General features: G+C 43.0%; 1 protein-coding gene across 1 annotated transcript; it reads right to left on the reverse strand.

Annotated features, from left to right (window-relative positions):
• Positions 1 to 13463: 13463 nt before the first annotated feature.
• LOC103642044 (uncharacterized) lies at positions 13464 to 15115 on the reverse strand. The gene is made up of 2 exons (XM_008665356.2): positions 14715 to 15115; positions 13464 to 14072 (listed from the first exon to the last, which is right to left on the reverse strand). Exons 1-2 carry the CDS (start codon positions 15090 to 15092, stop codon positions 13917 to 13919), a joined length of 534 nt encoding a protein of 177 aa, XP_008663578.1. The 5' UTR covers positions 15093 to 15115; the 3' UTR covers positions 13464 to 13916.
• Positions 15116 to 17905: the final 2790 nt, after the last annotated feature.

Below are 17905 nucleotides of genomic sequence, written 5' to 3' on the forward strand. Positions count from 1 at the left end.
CACGGCCGGTGGGCTGGTTGATTGCTCGCGGCACGGCTGGTTTGGATATTATCCTACTCTAACCGAGGGCGTTTCTGTAAACTTTTAAACGTTTAGCCCAGGGGCTCATCTGTGAATACCGTACCACCTGGAGGATGCACCCGCGAGAATGCTCCGGTAACAGCACAAGCCCACGTGACGTGACACGACTGGAGGCCGTTGGTGTCGGTAATCAAAGCGGGAGCGCGCCGCGCACACGGCACAGCAGCATGCTCCATTAATTTTTGGCAGCAGGCCAGGCCCCGCTAATGATAAACCCCCCCAGGGACTTTTCGTTAACAAGGTGCCAAATCCGTGTCGTGGACGCACCACGCCGCACGTTTCTTGGCGCAGTCGGCAGGAAGACGCCACTGCTGGCTGGTTGGTTTGGGCCGAGATCCTGGCACAGGTACCATTAGCGTCCGTCATGAATCAGGATCGTCAAGTGGCCGAGGCCCATCTATGCTCTGCTTGGCGTATCGTCAAGTGGCCCGTCGTCGTTATGGGCCAGTCTTCTAGCCCCGGAAGCCGTTGGGCTAGATGTTCTTTCTTACTGTGATCAACTTCATTTTTGAACGGTAACCTTAATTGGGTTTGGATGGACACAGCAACAATTCAAAATGCGAACTCGCGTAATGTTAAAAAAACACTTAAACTTGGCGCAACTATAGTTCATTGATATATGTACTCATACCAAAAGTTTGAGTTTTGCAAAATTTATACGAAAATGACAAAAAAAAAATGTGTGCATGTGTGTACTATAAGCCAAACCCAGAAATTTTGTCTTGTAGTGCACATATGATTGACATTTTCATTCCACTGTCTCAAAAACGATTTTGTATCTGAAGCTTTTCGTGTGGGTACATACATGGATGAACTACAAATATGCTAAGTTTCAAAAAAAATGCGTGGAACACAAGTTCATATTTTAATCTAGTTCATATATTTCTATCAAAGAATGTGGTTTGAATGACTACACTACCCGACTAGTTATGTTAGGCTCGCTAATACACCGGAATTATTAATCTTTTGATATGCACTTTACCTTTCTCGGCCTTTCTGGCAAGACAAATGTTACTAAACATGTCGCTTGCTAATTAAGCATATAGATTGGGTGGTTGTATCATCGCCTGCACGACTTATTTCTTGCCAAGGTGACCAGTCACGGGCTAGCTTGTTGAATGCTTGGTCATGCCTAAATCACTATCCACGTACACGGACAGCACACAGCAGTCGTTTTGGCAGCTAGCGTCCAGCTGGGAGTAGAGCACAACCACATAACGGATTAGAGCTTAATTGTTACTACTGTAGAAAATGTTGTTAGTGTCGGTTGCAACTTGCAAAGCCAGGTATGGTACCGGATCTTTAAGCGGTACTAGACAATTAAGACTAAGCACGTCAATCTTTAGTCTTGATTGTATAATCCAGCACTAAATGGCCTTTAATGTTGGTCCTTGTCTCGAACCAATACTATAAGAGATTGGTGTGCACACCCCCGAGAATCTTTTAGCACCGGTTATAGGCACCAATCGATATTAAAGTGTTCAATGATAACTATTTCATTAGCTAGACCAAATTAGTGAAGACTGTCTTAGGTGGCTCGTGTAAACTAGGGAGACGCGATACTGTAGATACAATGGCGAAGCTAGAGCAAAATTAAGGGTATGTTTGGTTGGACTGTGGCGGTGAAAAAAATTGTTGTGGGTTGTGAGCTATGAAAAAAGCTGTTGTAGAATGTGAGCTGATAAAAAGTTAAAAACAGTTTGGTGGAAACCACTAAAAGCCATTAAAAGTTCTTCGATATATGTTTTCACGGTTCTATCTGAAAGCCACTAAAAGCAGGTCTATGAGTGCTTTCAATTTTACACTGCGATAAAGTCGGCTTTTAGAAAAAGTTGCTTTCTAGATCCAACCATTTGGTTTGGCTTTTGGCTTTTATGGGGCAAAAAGCAAAGCCAAAAGGCAAACCAAACACACCCGGAGGATAGTGCATTTAGCTTTGTGGATGCATAAGAACTTTTTCTAAGGTGCATATATGATGGAGTTTTAACCAAATTTATAGAATCTATATTTTTTTTAGAAGTTGCATTTGCACCTCGTACACATAACCTAGCTTCGTCCCTGTGTAGATGACAATATTTGACATGTTTGCACAGAAGAATTTTAAAATATGGAATGAAAAAAGGAGCTACCGGAGACAACCTAATAACCGGTAATATGGCTATGAACTATAGTTCCTAATGAATCCAAACAACCACGATTCGGATTCTATAATCCATAACCGTACCATTTTTATATACCCATATCTCGTACGAATAATAAGCCCTAAAGTATTTTCCTAAGGTGTCGTTCGGTTGTTTGGGATTGGTGGGTCGGAACGATTCCTAACCGGATTGTTTCTCTAATTTATATAAACTTTGATTAGCTGCAACGATTCCGGGTACAATTCGACACAAACGAATAAGGCTTAAATCTGTTTTAATTTCCAAAACAACGTTATAACATGATAGAGTTAGGTTTCGGTGTTCCTAACAAACAAACCTAGTTGTCCACGCTTGCTACACTAATAGAAAAAAGAAAGCCTACAGTGGAGTTTAATTTTTACAGACGATTTTAGTTATCAAACGTCAGTACTATTTCTAATGGCAGTTTTTTTTAAAAAAATGTCACTAGAAATCATATTTATAGTGGCGGTTCCTTAATAAAAACGACACTAAAAATCATATTTCTACTGATTCATCGTACTGACGGTTGTAAAAACGCTAGTGTAAATATGTTTAAAACCGTAGTATAGAGCTTCTGTATACTAGTACTATCCACGCTTTATTTCTCCATATAAACATTTTAATGGTTTTGTTTTATTAGATAAAATAATAGACTTTTACCAGCAGCGTCAAATTGTGACCTAACTATATATCCATTTGGCTTATTGTAGTTTTCGACTCGACACGTATTCTTGCACTTCTGGCTAATTTTTTTTATTTTAGCGTAGTGTAGGCAGCGACAACGAGTTAGTGAATGTTTATGTTCACGGGGTGACACCTGCATATAAAAATGGCAATAGGGACGGCCCAATCCCCGATTTCCCACCGAAGGGGATGGGAATGTAAAAGTTTTTACCTACGTGGATATAAACGGGAAAAGAAAAAATTTTTCCTCTAAGATCTAGTTTGGAAACTACATTTTTTAAGGGATTTCTATTTTCAAAGGGAAAATAAACTAATTTTCTTTGAGAAAATGAAAATCCCATGGAAAATTGGGTTTCCCAAACTATCCCTAACGGATAAACAGGGATAGGAAAACATTTCTTATCTTCGTTTTCCGCGGAGACCCGATAAAGTTGCAAGTCACTATATTTTGGTGTACAAGTTAATAATAAAAATAAATAATTATTTTATCAAAAGATCACTCATTGTACAATTTTGTTCGTTTTAATGTACACATTATGATTTTTTATATCTGACAATATGTATAAGTGATAATGTTTTACATTAATAATAAATGATGTATGTTCTAATTATAATTTAAGCCAGGATGGTGATCTCGTCAGGGATTTATCGCCGCGATGAATGGGGATGGGGAAAATGTACGGATCTCCACACGGATTTTTTTGTCGCTGGGCAGAGATGGGGAGCTATTCCCCGATGGGGAATTCTTCATTGCCATCCCTACCTACACATGTAAACTTTTGTGGTAGTATGTATATGCTAAGAAACATGGTACCTCTAAATTAGACTTGAATTTTAAATTTAAAATAGAAAGCAGAAATTAGAAAAAACAGTAGTGGTAGAGCGTAGAAGCCCTTGCACAATTATAAATGTGTTCTTGTTATAAGTTTCTTGACTATGTTGTAAAATTTGTATTTACTTAGTGCACAAGTTGTGACCTATCCAAGTGATGGATTTCTGCCTTCTGAGATCACAAGTCTTTATCTTTATGTAAGCATTATAACCCAGAAACAAGAATGACTGGTTCTGTCGCCTATAATTTAAAATAAAATATGAACTAATATAATGTATCCATGTATGTTTGGTTGGATTATCTTATTTGTTTGTTTGCATCCTTTTGGTAGAGTCGATAAAAATTAGAATTTCATATTAAGATCTTTAAGAAAACCCTCCTTCCAACTTGTGTATAACACACACAAAAATAATTTAAAATTTAAATAAAATATATTCTAAGATTTATTTAAATTAGAGGTCAAATAAGATTAGTATAAATTAACAACAATAATATTAGAATAAAAGAGATAAGTTAGAGTTCCAAACAGATATGATAGGATTCTAACAGATAAGTAACAGATTAGTTCTCTCATGTAACAGCTCACCTATATATATATATATATATATAAATATGTGTTATCCTAACATCTTAAGCCATCAACCATACACTCATCTCCTTTATAGCCTCGCAGCAGCGTCGTCGCCATCCAAGCTACAACAGCTCGCCGCCAGCTAAGCTCACAGCCATAAGACGTCATGCCTTCATTATCCTGAACCCTAACGGTTGAGTGACGTGTCGGCCGTTAGAACTTTGTCTTCTTGCGGCACCGGACAGTCCGGTGCCCCTCTGACTTCGCTGCTCTGACTTCTGCACGACACAGTTGCTCACTGTAGCTCCTGTTAGAGTCGACCGTTGCGCGAGTTAGTCGTTACTCCGCTGGCACACCGAACAGTCCGACGAATTATAGCGGAGCGGGCCTGCGTTTTCCCGAGAGTGGCTGCTTCGGAGTTGTACGTGCATGGTGCACCGGACACTGTCTGGTGGCACACCGGACAGTCCGGTGCGCCAGTCCACAGCACACTCATGTTCTTTGCTCCATTTCAATTTAGTCCATAACTTGAATCTTTTATTGGTTTGTGTTGAACCTTATGCACCTGTAATACATGAGTTCTAGAGCAAACTAATTAGTCCATATGTTTGTGTTGGACATTCAACCACTAAAATTAATTGTAGAAAAAGGTTAACCCTATTTCCCTTTCATATACTCATATCTAAATTTTGAAAAGATATAAAATATCAAATTCTGAGCTGAACAACCTAATTCATATAATAAATTCCAATTCCTCTAGGGGGGCCGTTTTGATCACTTCCCTTCTTGGAAAGAATTAGAATCTACTTAATAAAATAGACTATTTGGTTTAGAATTTAATATTCCATCACTTTTTAAAGTTTAGATACAGTCTATCTCAAATTTATAGGATGAGAGATGCAAATTGATTTTCGCGTATCACTAGTCTATGTTTTTAACCTACAACTTATAATACGCTCTTCAGCTTGCTTCTAATTTAGAGTAGAAATGTAACACCTAAATATTTCTCATATGATATACAACCATTTTAGCTTAACCGATGTATATGCCTAAATTATAAATATTAGAATGGAATTCAATTCTAAAAATCCAAACGTGGTCTAAGATAAAACAATCCAAATAGGCCATCATCCTCAGCAACAAGCCGAGACTCAGGAATTACATTCGGATTGGAGTAATGGACTCTATCAGTGGGATCATGGCACATCGAAACCAGCTCGGCCAAGCTGACATATTTTCTTCCTTTTGGCCAAGATGACATGATTATGAAAAGATTCTACGAAGTGTGATCAATAGTGTTCGAATTAGGAGCGAGGCCACTTCATTTGAAACCGAAGGCGCCACTGTGTGTAAGTGGCCAACATGTGGGTACCCGTTAAGCACTGCAGTCCGGCTGGACCATCGATCGAGGTTGTCCGTTGTTGGTGCACCTAACGTGTAAGCGTGCGGCAATATGGCCCTGTTTGGATCCGCTTTTTGCGGATTCTGGCGATCAAAAGCTGCTTATCTCAACCAAACGCTCGGATTCTCGTGCTACTTCTGAGACAAGCGCTTCTTGTGGACGCTGACCGCGGAAGCAGGTAACCAGCCGCGTCTCAGGGAATCTGACTGCTCATCTCCTGTTTGCCATGCGTGCCCATCGTATACCCGAGTCATATGTTTATTTATTCATATTCATAATTTCTTTGTTTTGTTTTGTAAACATCATTAGCGTGATAATTGACATATAGTAGAGGATCATTGATAATTACGAGGTTGCATGCATCATTATTTGTGAAATTACGTAATAATGTGTTGCTTGTGTGTATTTATCTGTTTCCTTTTTAATCAGAATCTACAATCTCATAATCTGCGTATCCAAACACCTAGATTCTATCCATCAGCTTCTCCCCACAGCCAGCTTTTCCTTACAGCCAGCTTTTCAGAAAAGCTTCTAAAAAAAGCCGAACCAAACAGGCTCTATATTTGCTTGTGGGCGCGCAACGCACCAAGGATTGAAGAACTGACTGACAGTGAGATCGGCGAGCGAGCGAGGCTTCCCCTACACTATATACTAGTGCTATATCATGTAAATTATGTGACTATATATGGCATGTTCTTTCCTGATCTATGATTTTCTGTCATAATAAAAAAAAGAGATACGGACTTTTTTTTGGAGTGGGGAAGCCTATATATGTTATTCGCCATTTCATAGGTGATGTGACGATCATCCATACTAAAATGACTTAATAATTAAAAAATGACAAGTCATTCTATGGTGGATAATCATCATCTATAGTGACAAATATCGCTACCCTAGCTCGGGATGGGACATTGTCATCATGTCCAAGCTAGCCGTCGGGATGGGATGTTGTCATCAGGGTCTCAGTCGTCAATTAAGGCTCTCTTTGTTTCGATCCTGAATATATAAGTTAGACTAGTTATGTACCCGTGTGTTGCCACGTGAGTTAAAAATTAGTATGAAATATAGATACAGAACGATAAATATCATTATGATATGCAAAAAATATCACTGTAATACTAATATTATATTGGTAATATAAATATGTAATATTATTATAAATACGTCGACTCGAATATAATGAACTGAATATAATAGGAAACAAACCTGGTAACTCAAGACCAATTCTGGAGTAAACGGGCAAATAGCCTAACAAAACTATGATATACAAAGTCAAATAACAACAGGAAACAAACACATTGGACCCCATTATATCTGGCTAGCAGTGACACAATAATCTGTGACGCAGAAACCAACTCGGTAGCAAAGATGATATGAGTTTTCAGGTACCAGATATGTTTTCACTTTCCACCAAACGAAGTGAATTAGGGTAGAAGGATAGAAAGAGAAAATTTCACTTTAGACTCACAAATAAGCTGAAATATGCTATCTAATACTAGCTTATTTTTAGTTTATTTATTATCCCAAAGTGATATTTTACTCTCCTATACTTCTACTATAATCTAACTTAAATAATCTAGAAGAGAACAAACACACTCTAAGACTGTCTCCAGTAGAGCGTGGAAAATATGGAAAGAGGAAGTGTAGATCACACTGTTTATAGAGAAAAGTTTGAAATAAAGAATGAGATAGAAAATTTGTTGGACCGGGCCGTTCTTGGAGGGGGGGGGGGGGGGCAAGGGGCGCGGTCGCCCAAGCCTCCGGTTGCTTTGGCCCCCACTTTCAGTAGGCTAGATTAATAGTGTATTACTATATATTTGGTATTTAGTTGTAACTTTCATATGATTTTTCTGATAAAAAACCGGCTTTGTATGCTTGGCTCACGCAACGTACATAGTGATTCACTCATGTTGTCTAGCGGCTGCCGTGTAGCCCCATTAACAAATCGCTTAAAACGAGCTTGCGACGCACGACTGTGCCTGTGACTGTTGCATCAAAAAAAAAAGATTCTTTTTAAATAGATTGGATACTTTATATATCGAGAAGATATTAGTGCATAAAATTAGTATTGATGTCATCATAATGATTTCGCATCAAGACATGTCAGAAGAAAATTTTAAGGTGACCATATATTATGTATTTTTTACTTGAGATGAATATTTTAATACATGTTTGAGTATTATTAGTAACATATATTATATATATTATAAATATAAGGGCCTCTATTTTAAGTCTGTTCTAGCTTCTGATTTGTCAAAAACGGCCCCATTGCTGGAGATAGCCTAAGTCAGGAGGCAGGAGGCGCTGAACTGATCAGCTTCATCAATAACTCGCGGAAATCACCACTAGATCGATGAACTTGTCGTTTTGACGAGTGCTCGCGCACAATGGTACTGCAGAGCATTTTCGGCGGCCAAGGTTCAGCCGCCGAAAATAAGCCTCTATTTTCGACGGCCGAGCCCATGCGCCGAAAATAACATTTTTTCTCCCTTTCTTCTCCCTTTCTTCTATCTACTCTTCTCCCCTTCTTCGTGCTTTGTTCCTCTCCCACGCCCCCGCGTGAACACCAGGCTAGCCGTCGCCACCGGACCTGCCCCGCGGCCCCCGCCCCGGCCCTGTTCCCCCGGCTGCGTCGTTGCCGCCGCCGTCGCCGAGACCTCCTCCCTCCACCACTCTCGGTCACCGTCGCCGAGCTCTCCTGCATTGATAGGTAATTTATTTTTGCGTATTTTATTCCATATTTTCGTCGGTCGTTATTTAATTGCCGTCGAAATTAGTATGTATTTGTTATTATAATTGTTTGATTAGGGTGTATAATTAGTATTGTTGTTTAGTTCGATTCCATTAATGTAAGTGGCATACGTGGTTTAGTGATTAGTGACATATACGTGGTTTAGTGATTAGTTGTATATTTTATTTGTGGAATTAGTTTCATATTAGTATGTGGTACTATTACGTTATTAGTTTTATAACTATATTATAGTGGTACGTGTTACTTTTGCATTATTATTGGTATGTGATACTATTACGTTATTAGTTTTTATAAGTCAGCTAATTTTTGGTTAATTTTTTTGGCGGCTAAGAGTCGCCAAAAATAACTTATTTTTTGTGGCGTATGTCTTATTTTCGATGACGATTGGCCATTAAAAATGAACTTTGTTTCTGTAGTGCCGTTAGGCTTGTAGCTCGATGCAGCATACTACAGCTACTCAGTACTAGTGTAGGTGGCTTGTCCCTGTCGACGCAGGTAGTCGATCTGTCGTCCTCTTTCATGGGCCGGCCGAAAATGAACTAGAGATACCGGTGATCTTCGTCTATCCCAATTCTTATGTAACAACATATAGTTAGCTAGCGTCGACAGCCACCTTTCGGCTTTCGGTGACCTGACGACGCCCTTAATTTCCTCCATCGAGACCTGGATCGACTGCGTGTGCATGCATGCATGCATGAGGGAATAAAATTAACGGTAGTTTAGCTAGGTTTTTGTTGCCCCAAGCTTTGTTTGCTTGGCGGTTTCTGTTTATGTATGTCGTCGTCGATCTGCGATTGGCATGCAGGCTCCAACTTAACCAACGTTTTCCCTAATTAATCGTCTTCTTATATCATGCATGCTTGCTACTAATCGTGATCGACAATCTCGATCGCCTTTTTTATTAGAAGAAGAAGAAAAAAAAAGAGGGTGGGATCTCCGTCTCGGCCTACATATCTTTGCTGGCTGCCCGTCTTCGTCGCCGCCAGCGCACGCCACGTCTCCGATCCCTTTTAGCTCGCTGTAGGTGCAGGCGACCGATAGACGATAGATGATCTGGTTCTTCACGAAACCGAGAAGGTTTTTCACGCCGTCGATCGATGTGCTGGCCGGAACGGTCGGCCGCCGGCGGGGCGGGTGTGTGGTTGGCATGTCACCATGCGTATGGCTCTGGCTAGCTACCTGCAGCAAGTCACAGCTGCTGTGCTAGCTCTATCTGTAGCTCACGTACGCATCGCGTCCGCCATCGCCAATTCGCCATGCAGGTACAGCTAGATGTACGAGCACAGTAGGGGTGATACTTACACGATTCCTAGCAGCTAGCAACCTAGCATTACTTTATATCTGATTGCTTAGACACTCGAAAAATCCTACTTTATTTATATCTGAATCTGATGATTGCTAACACACTCTCCATCTTCTTTTTTTTAAAGGAAGCGGCAAAAGACTTGCCTCTTCAATATATTAGAAGAGAAATAGATAACAGACTTCAGAAGACGGAGCAAAAGAAAAAAACGAAAAGAAGAAAAAACATACACTAACTCAATCTAACATACACTGCAACTTCCAATTTGATCTTTCACCAATTGCGTAACCTGGATAGCAGGTCGTTGAAGTCTCTGAAAGATTCTGTTATTTCTTTCCAACCATATATTCCACCAAAAAGAGATGATGAGTCCATCGAAAATCTTCTTTGACTCATTGCAGCAACGGTTCCTTAATCTCTTCCACCAATCATACAACGAGCCGAGGTTAGAAACGCCACTTAGAAATGACAGATTGGCCCAAGATAGGATCATGTTCCAAACCTCTACAGAAAACAGACAGTCTTTGCCTAAATGAGACATACTTTCTTGTGATAAGTTGCAAAGACAACAAATTGGATTGCAAGGCCATCCCCGCTTTTGTAGGTTGTCCGCAGTCAGAATTCTGTTATGCAACATGGTCCACGCGAAAAAAACGACATTTTGGCTCAATTCTCGCTTTCCAGATAGGAGAAATTTTGATTTTACAAAAATTCGTTGCGAACTGAATTTTGTATGCACTACTTGAACTATAACTCCCATCCGTCGTCCACCTCCATAAAATAGTATCGTCGAGATCATTGAGTTCATGAGTGCTATTGATACCTTGCCAGAGGGAAATGAATTCTTTTATCTCATCCTCATGTGTGTAAGGAGAACAAAAGTGCATCCAGCGATTGTTTGTAAGGGCTTGGCACACTGAGATATTTTTCCTCTTTGCTTTCATGAATAAGGTTGGCGCAATGTTCTTTGGGGCCTGACCCTGAATCCAGCTTGATCTCCAGAAATCAGCCATTTTGCCATCACCAATTGTTACAATCGTAGATGCATTAAATAGATCGACATCTGCTTTATCACAAGGTAATTGCAACCCAGTCCATGCTTTGTCTCTATTCGTCCATCGTAGCCATAGCCATCTAAGCCTTAACGCTCTTGCAAAGCGCTCTAGATCGAGTATGCCAAGACCTCCCTTATTCTTTGGCAAACAAGTTGTAGCCCAATTTATCAGGCAATGACCCCCACTACATGAATCCAAATTTTCTCCTTTCCAAAGGAAGTTCCTTCTTATCTTGTCAATCCTTTTAAGTAACCATTTCTGAGCTGGGAAAACAGTTAGAAGATAAATCGGTTGCGCTGTCAACACAGATTTAACCAAGGTTTCCCTTCCTGCCTTTGAAAGAAGCCTACCTTTCCACCCAGCAAGCCTTTTATTTATTTTCTCAATTAGAGGTTGAAACTCTATTCTTTTAATATTCCTGAAGTGAAGCGGTAGCCCGAGATACTTGCCAGGGAAGTTAGAGTACTTGCCTGGAAAAACTTCCATTAAATTTGACCATAAAGATTCAGGGTAACGTATTGGGAAAATCTCTGTTTTCTCAAAATTGATCTTCAGACCTGAACACCATTCGAAAGCTTCTAGAATTCTTTTTAGAACTTTGAGATCTAGTTTGTCTGCTCTAACAAACACCCCCGCATCGTCTGCATAAAGAGAACAACGAAACTTTGCCCCATTGGGTAATACCTGGCCCAGTAGCCCCTCATGAGCTGCCCTTTCAATCATTCGTTGTAGGGGATCCATTGCGAGGATGAAGAGAAAAGGCGATAGTGGGTCACCCTGACGCACCCCTCTCATGTGCTTGATTTCTTTGGTTTGCTGACCATTAATGATGATTTTGGATGAAGATGATCCAAGGATGGTAGCAATCCAATCTCTCCATTTTTGGGTGAAGCCTAGGGCTTTTAAGACGTCTAGAAGATATGCCCAATTAAGAGAGTCAAAAGCCTTTGATATGTCTAGCTTGACAAATAGGGCTGCTTGTTTGCTCTTGTAAAGTTTTTTAATCACTTTCTGGACGTAGAGGAAGTTATCATGAATTGATCGCTTTTGAATGAAGGCATTTTGGGTAGTGGAGACAATTTCATTCATACGCGGCGCCAGCCTTGTTGCCATTATTTTGGTTATAATCTTCATGCAACTATTGATAAGGCTGATTGGTCTAAATAGATCTATCCTGTCAGGGTTCTCCCTTTTTGGTAGAAGAACAATGTTTGCCTCATTGACCAAATGCAAACTTTTGCATTTATGATGATAAAAATCATTGATCGCTTTGGAAAGGTCTTCTCTAATCACCTCAAAACATTCCTTGTAGAAAAGCCCTATAAAACCATCAGGTCCAGGCGCTTTCTCTGAATGCATGCCCATAACCGCATTCCTAATCTCATCATCATTGATCATGGTGTCCAACTCGGATAACTCAAAAGGCGAGTAGCCTAGATTTTCCCAACGAACAACACTAGTCCTCCCGCCTCTAGTGCCAAGGATCTCTAGGAAATGTCTATGAGCCTCTCGTAGCTTATCTTCCTGACTAGTTAACAGGCAGTCTCCACAATTCAAGGATCTGATAAAGTTTTTTCTTTTTCTGTGATTGGCCATCAAATGAAAAAATTTTGTGTTCGCATCACCCAACCGCACCCAGGTCTGTCTGGAATGTTGTCTAGCAATAGATAATTGGATGCCTGCAAGGCCAAGAATTTTGATTTTTAGCCTTCTCCTGAAGTCAAGTTCCTCACTAGAAAGTGTTCTATTTTCCTGTGCCTTTTCCAGCATGGTAAGGACAATCTTAATGATAGCCAATTGCACTTTGATGTTACCGACCGTGCGTCGTCTCCAAGCTTTAAGAGCTTTGGTCGTGCAGACCATTTTAACATGTAACCGAAGAATGGCATCAGAGGAGTTAACTGTGGTCGTCCAAGCTTGTTGGACTACATCTTTGAACCCGTCAATGTGTACCCAGTAGGATTCAAAACGGAACCCCTTATAGAAATTACAAGGAGAGTGGCCCTGCATTAATAACGGAGAGTGGTCCGAAGTCATGGAACACAATGCCTGCAAATTAGCCGCTGGATAGAGCCCATGCCACTCAGTAGTTGCCATCAATCTATCAATCCTAGACATCGTAGGATCATCCTGTTCATTTGACCAAGTGAACTTTTTACCGATAAGGTCCAGTTCTAGGAGCTGTAGAGCGTCAATAGTTTGGTTGAACTTCCTCATTACTCTTTTGTTGATTGCTCCCTTATTTTTTCCCTCACTCTCCTTATCATGTTGAAGTCTCCTAAAATCAACCATTCAGGTTTCATCAAGTTAGAGATGGAACACAACTCAGATAGAAAACACATTTTTTCGTTCTCCTGCTGGGGGCCATAAACAGCCGTGAGGTCCCAAACCACATCCTCCAATCTAGAGCTCACTCGAACTGATAATGAGTAGGTTGAAGCGTAAGTAACTAGAGTAATATCAAAAAAGTCCTCATCACAAGCAATAAGAATTCCACCCGATGCTCCAATAGAGGGCAAGTGCGCAGTCTGCTTTGCAAGCTTGTAACCCACAATGTCCTTTAATAAATCGTTAGTACAGTTCATAATTTTTGTCTCTTGAAGACAAACTACAGTTGCGTGCGTAGAAAGAATTGTTTGCCTCACACTTTCTCGCTTAGCGGGATCATTCAGACCTCTCACATTCCAAGAAAAAATACAGCAATTTGTATTCATTGGATAGTAACCATTTCTCCACTTGAACAGACATTGCCACATAAAGGCGATAACATAATTAACATCTGATGCCGACTAGCAGCCATGATCACCACCAATATTGAAGAACAGAAACACATGACCCACAACACACAAATTAGTTCCAGCCATAAAATAGTACGATACAGATGAGTGGGGGTCGAGATCGAATGGTTCGAAAACCACCAACAGGACCACCAAATATCAAGCAGCAGCCAAAAGTCTGGCAAAAGAGGCTGCAACACACCATGCTCTACCCCTAGACAAGAGGAAGGTAGGAACAACTTCAGACACATAATATAAAAACTGGAAACCACTGATAACTCCAACACGATGAGCATCTCATATTCCCGAAGCAGCCTTGATTATGGGAGCCTTAAGTGGCGCCACTTTGTAGCCCCTGAGCTTGCTCCCTTTCTTCCCCTTCCCTTGATTTGCCAGCTCCATAATTGCCTCCATTTGATCCTTGCTGAGAGGTCTTGAGAAAAGGCCTTCAATCTGTTCAAAAGAATTTACATGGTTATTGGAGGTCGACACACTTGAACCTTGATATTGTATGGCTGCAGAATTATTTAACTTGGCAATGAGAATTTCCTGTGCTTTGGAAATGGCGTCACGGCTACCCCCCACGTTTAATCTTTGTTTTGCTGCCAGTCTGCTACTCGAGCGTTTACCAGGTGTGCCAGCATTTATAGTTACATTAGCATCTAGATTATCTGACCCCCCTAGTACTGGTGATGTGGCAAGTGTGTTGCTGTTCGGAGGGGACATGATGAGGGGCGGTTCTGGTGTGTTTGTGATTGATTCAATGAAAATCTGCAACCTATCATTTGAGTTCAGCTGATTTTCTAGTGGCCGAGGGGTGGAATGTGTTGATGATTCGTGTCCAATAGGTGGAACCTCATTAGTAGGTAAAATGCATTGTCGATCTTCATTAGCAACGACATTCCTTTGACTGTTTGGTTTAGAATTGGAAAAATTGGACTCGACTTGCACATTCTGGATACATAAATCTCCTTGGATTGTTTCATTTGCAAGATGACTACCACTAATAATAGGGACTGGAGCAGAATCTGTCCCCCTAGTCGACCATGAATGGATTAGAGCATTAACAGAATATGATGCAATTGGGACAGATACCTTGGGATGTGCAGAACATTGGTATTCCTCCATAGCTTGAGTGCCAAGATCCATACCTCCCAGTGAAATGGAATTTTCAGCAGAGATGTGCCCTTTAGAAACATCTGTAGGCCAGATAGCAGTGATGACAGGATCTGCAAAAGAGACCTTTTTGTTCTTTATCTTGGGAGTCCAGCGCCCTGGCTGCCCCATCCCCATCCCCCTACGCCGGAAAGGAGTGGATGGCCTGTATCTTCCACTCGAGCTGTAGCAGTCCTCCACACCACCACGGCATCGCGAGGAACGCACCCACCCAGAGAGGCTACGCTGCCGACGAGTGCCCTGATGCCTATGCTGGTGAAAATCTTCATCATCATCATGGTCCCAGTCCCGACGCATGGTCTCCCTGCCTCTGAACTCCTCTGAACGCTCCCGTTTTCACCAGCAGAGTCAGAAACACCATAACTCCACACGAACTCTCTGCGAGGCTTCCGATTCATAGGCCCACCCCTAGTGTTCCTCCCATGAATGAAGCAGAGATCCTCAACCACTTCAATATGGTTGCGAAGCGTGTACACATGGCCTTTTTCAGATCTGTCGGTTCAGCATGGTGAGCACCCACAAGAGGCAGAGGGGTACTTATAGGTGGTAATTCAGGGTCGGGTTCAGACACCGTTAGCCACACCTCCTTAGGGATTTCACAGGGGTCAGAGCACCATGCCCAAAGGTCAAAAGAACGGGTACGCTCTCTACGCCTAGAGCGCTCCTGAACATAATGAATAGTGCAGCTCCTGCCTAAGGCCCTTGATGCCACCTCCTCACCCCAGCAGTGAACAGGAATCCCTTCCACCCGGACCTTAACTCTAAACTCCCAGCTGGTCTTTCTAGCATAGCTCTCTTCTGACCAGTCACCGAAATGAAACTCACGCCCACGATAAGAAACTGATCTTCTATCAATAGCCCATTGCTTGGTTCTTGCATCAGGAAAGATAATAAAAAACTGTTCTGGGAAATGTTTGACAAGTTGATACTGACCATGGCAGAGATTGAACTTCTCTCTCAACATGTCTCCTACCACAATGGTGTCAACCTCATGGCTATTTCCATCGAATGAGCACACCACCGCCTTGCTGATGAGATCATCCCTGCGACGACGGATTGAGCCAGTCGCCGAAACTGCACAGAAGGCGCGCGACGGTCTTGCCCTTGGGTCACCTGGGTAGCGAGCCTCCATGTTCTGGCCCTCCTGAGCTGCACGGAGGTAGGATTTGTTGTGTTGAACTGGAGAAAAGTTGAGCACAGGTTCAGGGGCCTGTTTCTGTTCCTTAAGAAGAGAGTTGAGCTGTCGCTGGTGCTGTTGGTGCCTGGAGTTGACATTGCTGGTGTACTGCATTGAATGCTGCACTGGTTCAGGTTGGGGAGGAGTTGAATTGTGCCTGCTTCTGTAGTAAATCCCTGGGCATGCCCTAGCCCTATGGCCAAAATGTAGGCACTGCCAGCAACGAGTAGGCGCCGAGCAACGAAAAGCGAAGTGATCTGGCGAGAGGCAGTTGTAGCATTTACCCTGAAGCTTTGTCTTGAAGGTGCTGGTACCTTTCGTGTCATGTTGCTGCTGAGTCGGAGATCTCTTAAGATTTTCAACAGTCTTGCGCCACCAGAATTTAGGCCTCACCACACTCCATCCACCTTCTTCCAGTACCGGGGCGTCAGCCTTGTGCTGACCGAAACGAAGTCGGCCATAACTTCTCAAGTCATGTCCGCCGTCCACAGCCAGCTGATGTGAAGTAGCATTGCTCGCATTGAAATTGAAATCAACTTCATTGCAGTCAGGCGGAAAAACCGGCGAGCTGCCCACTGCCCATTTCCTCTTCTCTGAGACCGGGATTCGGGCTGGTGCCAATAGATCTACAGGATCTCCGATTGAAGATGTCTCTGAATAAAACTTCCTTGTTGATTTTGGCGCTGAAGCTGACGCAGCAAGCAGAGACGTGCCATTAGCAGTTGCGGCGTGCTTCTGCAGATCCAAATCTGACGGAACTTTGTCTCTGCGGGAATGAAAAACATGGGGCAAAGCATCCTTGATCTGCTCCTGCAAGCAAAAATCCCCCTTTGTAGGGCTTACCGTGAGGGGGAAACTATGGTAGTTCCCCTCCCCGGCTTCCAAACCAGATGTTGAGGCGATTGTGAGGACGGGGGTGGCTGCAGCGGCGATGCCGTCGGAGGATGGGGCTGGAGCTGGAGCGGTGGGCAGAACTGCGGGGCGGGATGGCTGGCGGGTGGCGGCAGAGGAAGATCGGCGGCCCAAGGCGAGCGAGCGGCGGCGGAGCGCCGCACGGGAGCGCGAGCGCATTTTTGGCCGCAACCCTCCTCTCCATCTTCGTCATTGAAACATCATGAAACTGTTCTCTGCTCTGGTTGGCTTTGCTTGCTTGCTTGGATGGATGGATGGATATGCTTGCCGGCCGGCCTGCCACAAAGAGAATCCTGCTGGTAAAAACGAGTGGGGCACCTGCCACTGCCAGTGGTCGCTCGGTTCAGTTCAGCTGCCTCTGAAGCCGGCCTGGACGCCGTTGCATGGGCAGGGAGTGTGGTTTGTTTGGTTTATCTGAAAAACGTTAAACGACGCACGCCAAATCTTCTACGTAGCCGACGATGGCGGACAGGGATACCGGCGGCGATGACAACGAGCGCGCTGATACTGGGCGAGCAGCAGTTCCATGCGCTGATCGTCAGTTCCTGGCGACTCGTGCGGCGTCGAGTGGCTGTGTCGGGGCGGGATCTAGAGCCACTGCTCACCTCGACCGTGGGGCTCGTCGGCGTGGATCCAGTGGCGGTCCCCGCCTCAACGACACCAGCACCACCGACGAGGAATTGGAGGGCATCCTCGACCTCGTTCTCGTCTTCTAGCCTTCTCTCCTCGTGCTCGGCTATTGGGTCCAGCTCCCGGACATCTCCAATGGATGACATGGCACCAGAAACAAGGCCACAATGCACCAGCCGTTAGCCGGCCAGCCCGTCACCTCTTCAACGTCTCCGGCTCCTCACGGCGAGCGGCACCAACTTGATGCCCGACGTCCCCTTCACAAGGTGCAAGATAATAGACAGAGAGGAGATGGACTCACAGTGAGAATCGAAGAATCGAAGAACAACAAAATAAACCGAGGATTAGGGTTACTAGATTCATACCTGAACGCTGGAGTACCATATCCACC

The sequence above is a fragment of the Zea mays genome, chromosome 10, assembly GCF_902167145.1.
Source record: "Zea mays cultivar B73 chromosome 10, Zm-B73-REFERENCE-NAM-5.0, whole genome shotgun sequence".
NCBI lineage: Eukaryota > Viridiplantae > Streptophyta > Magnoliopsida > Poales > Poaceae > Zea > Zea mays.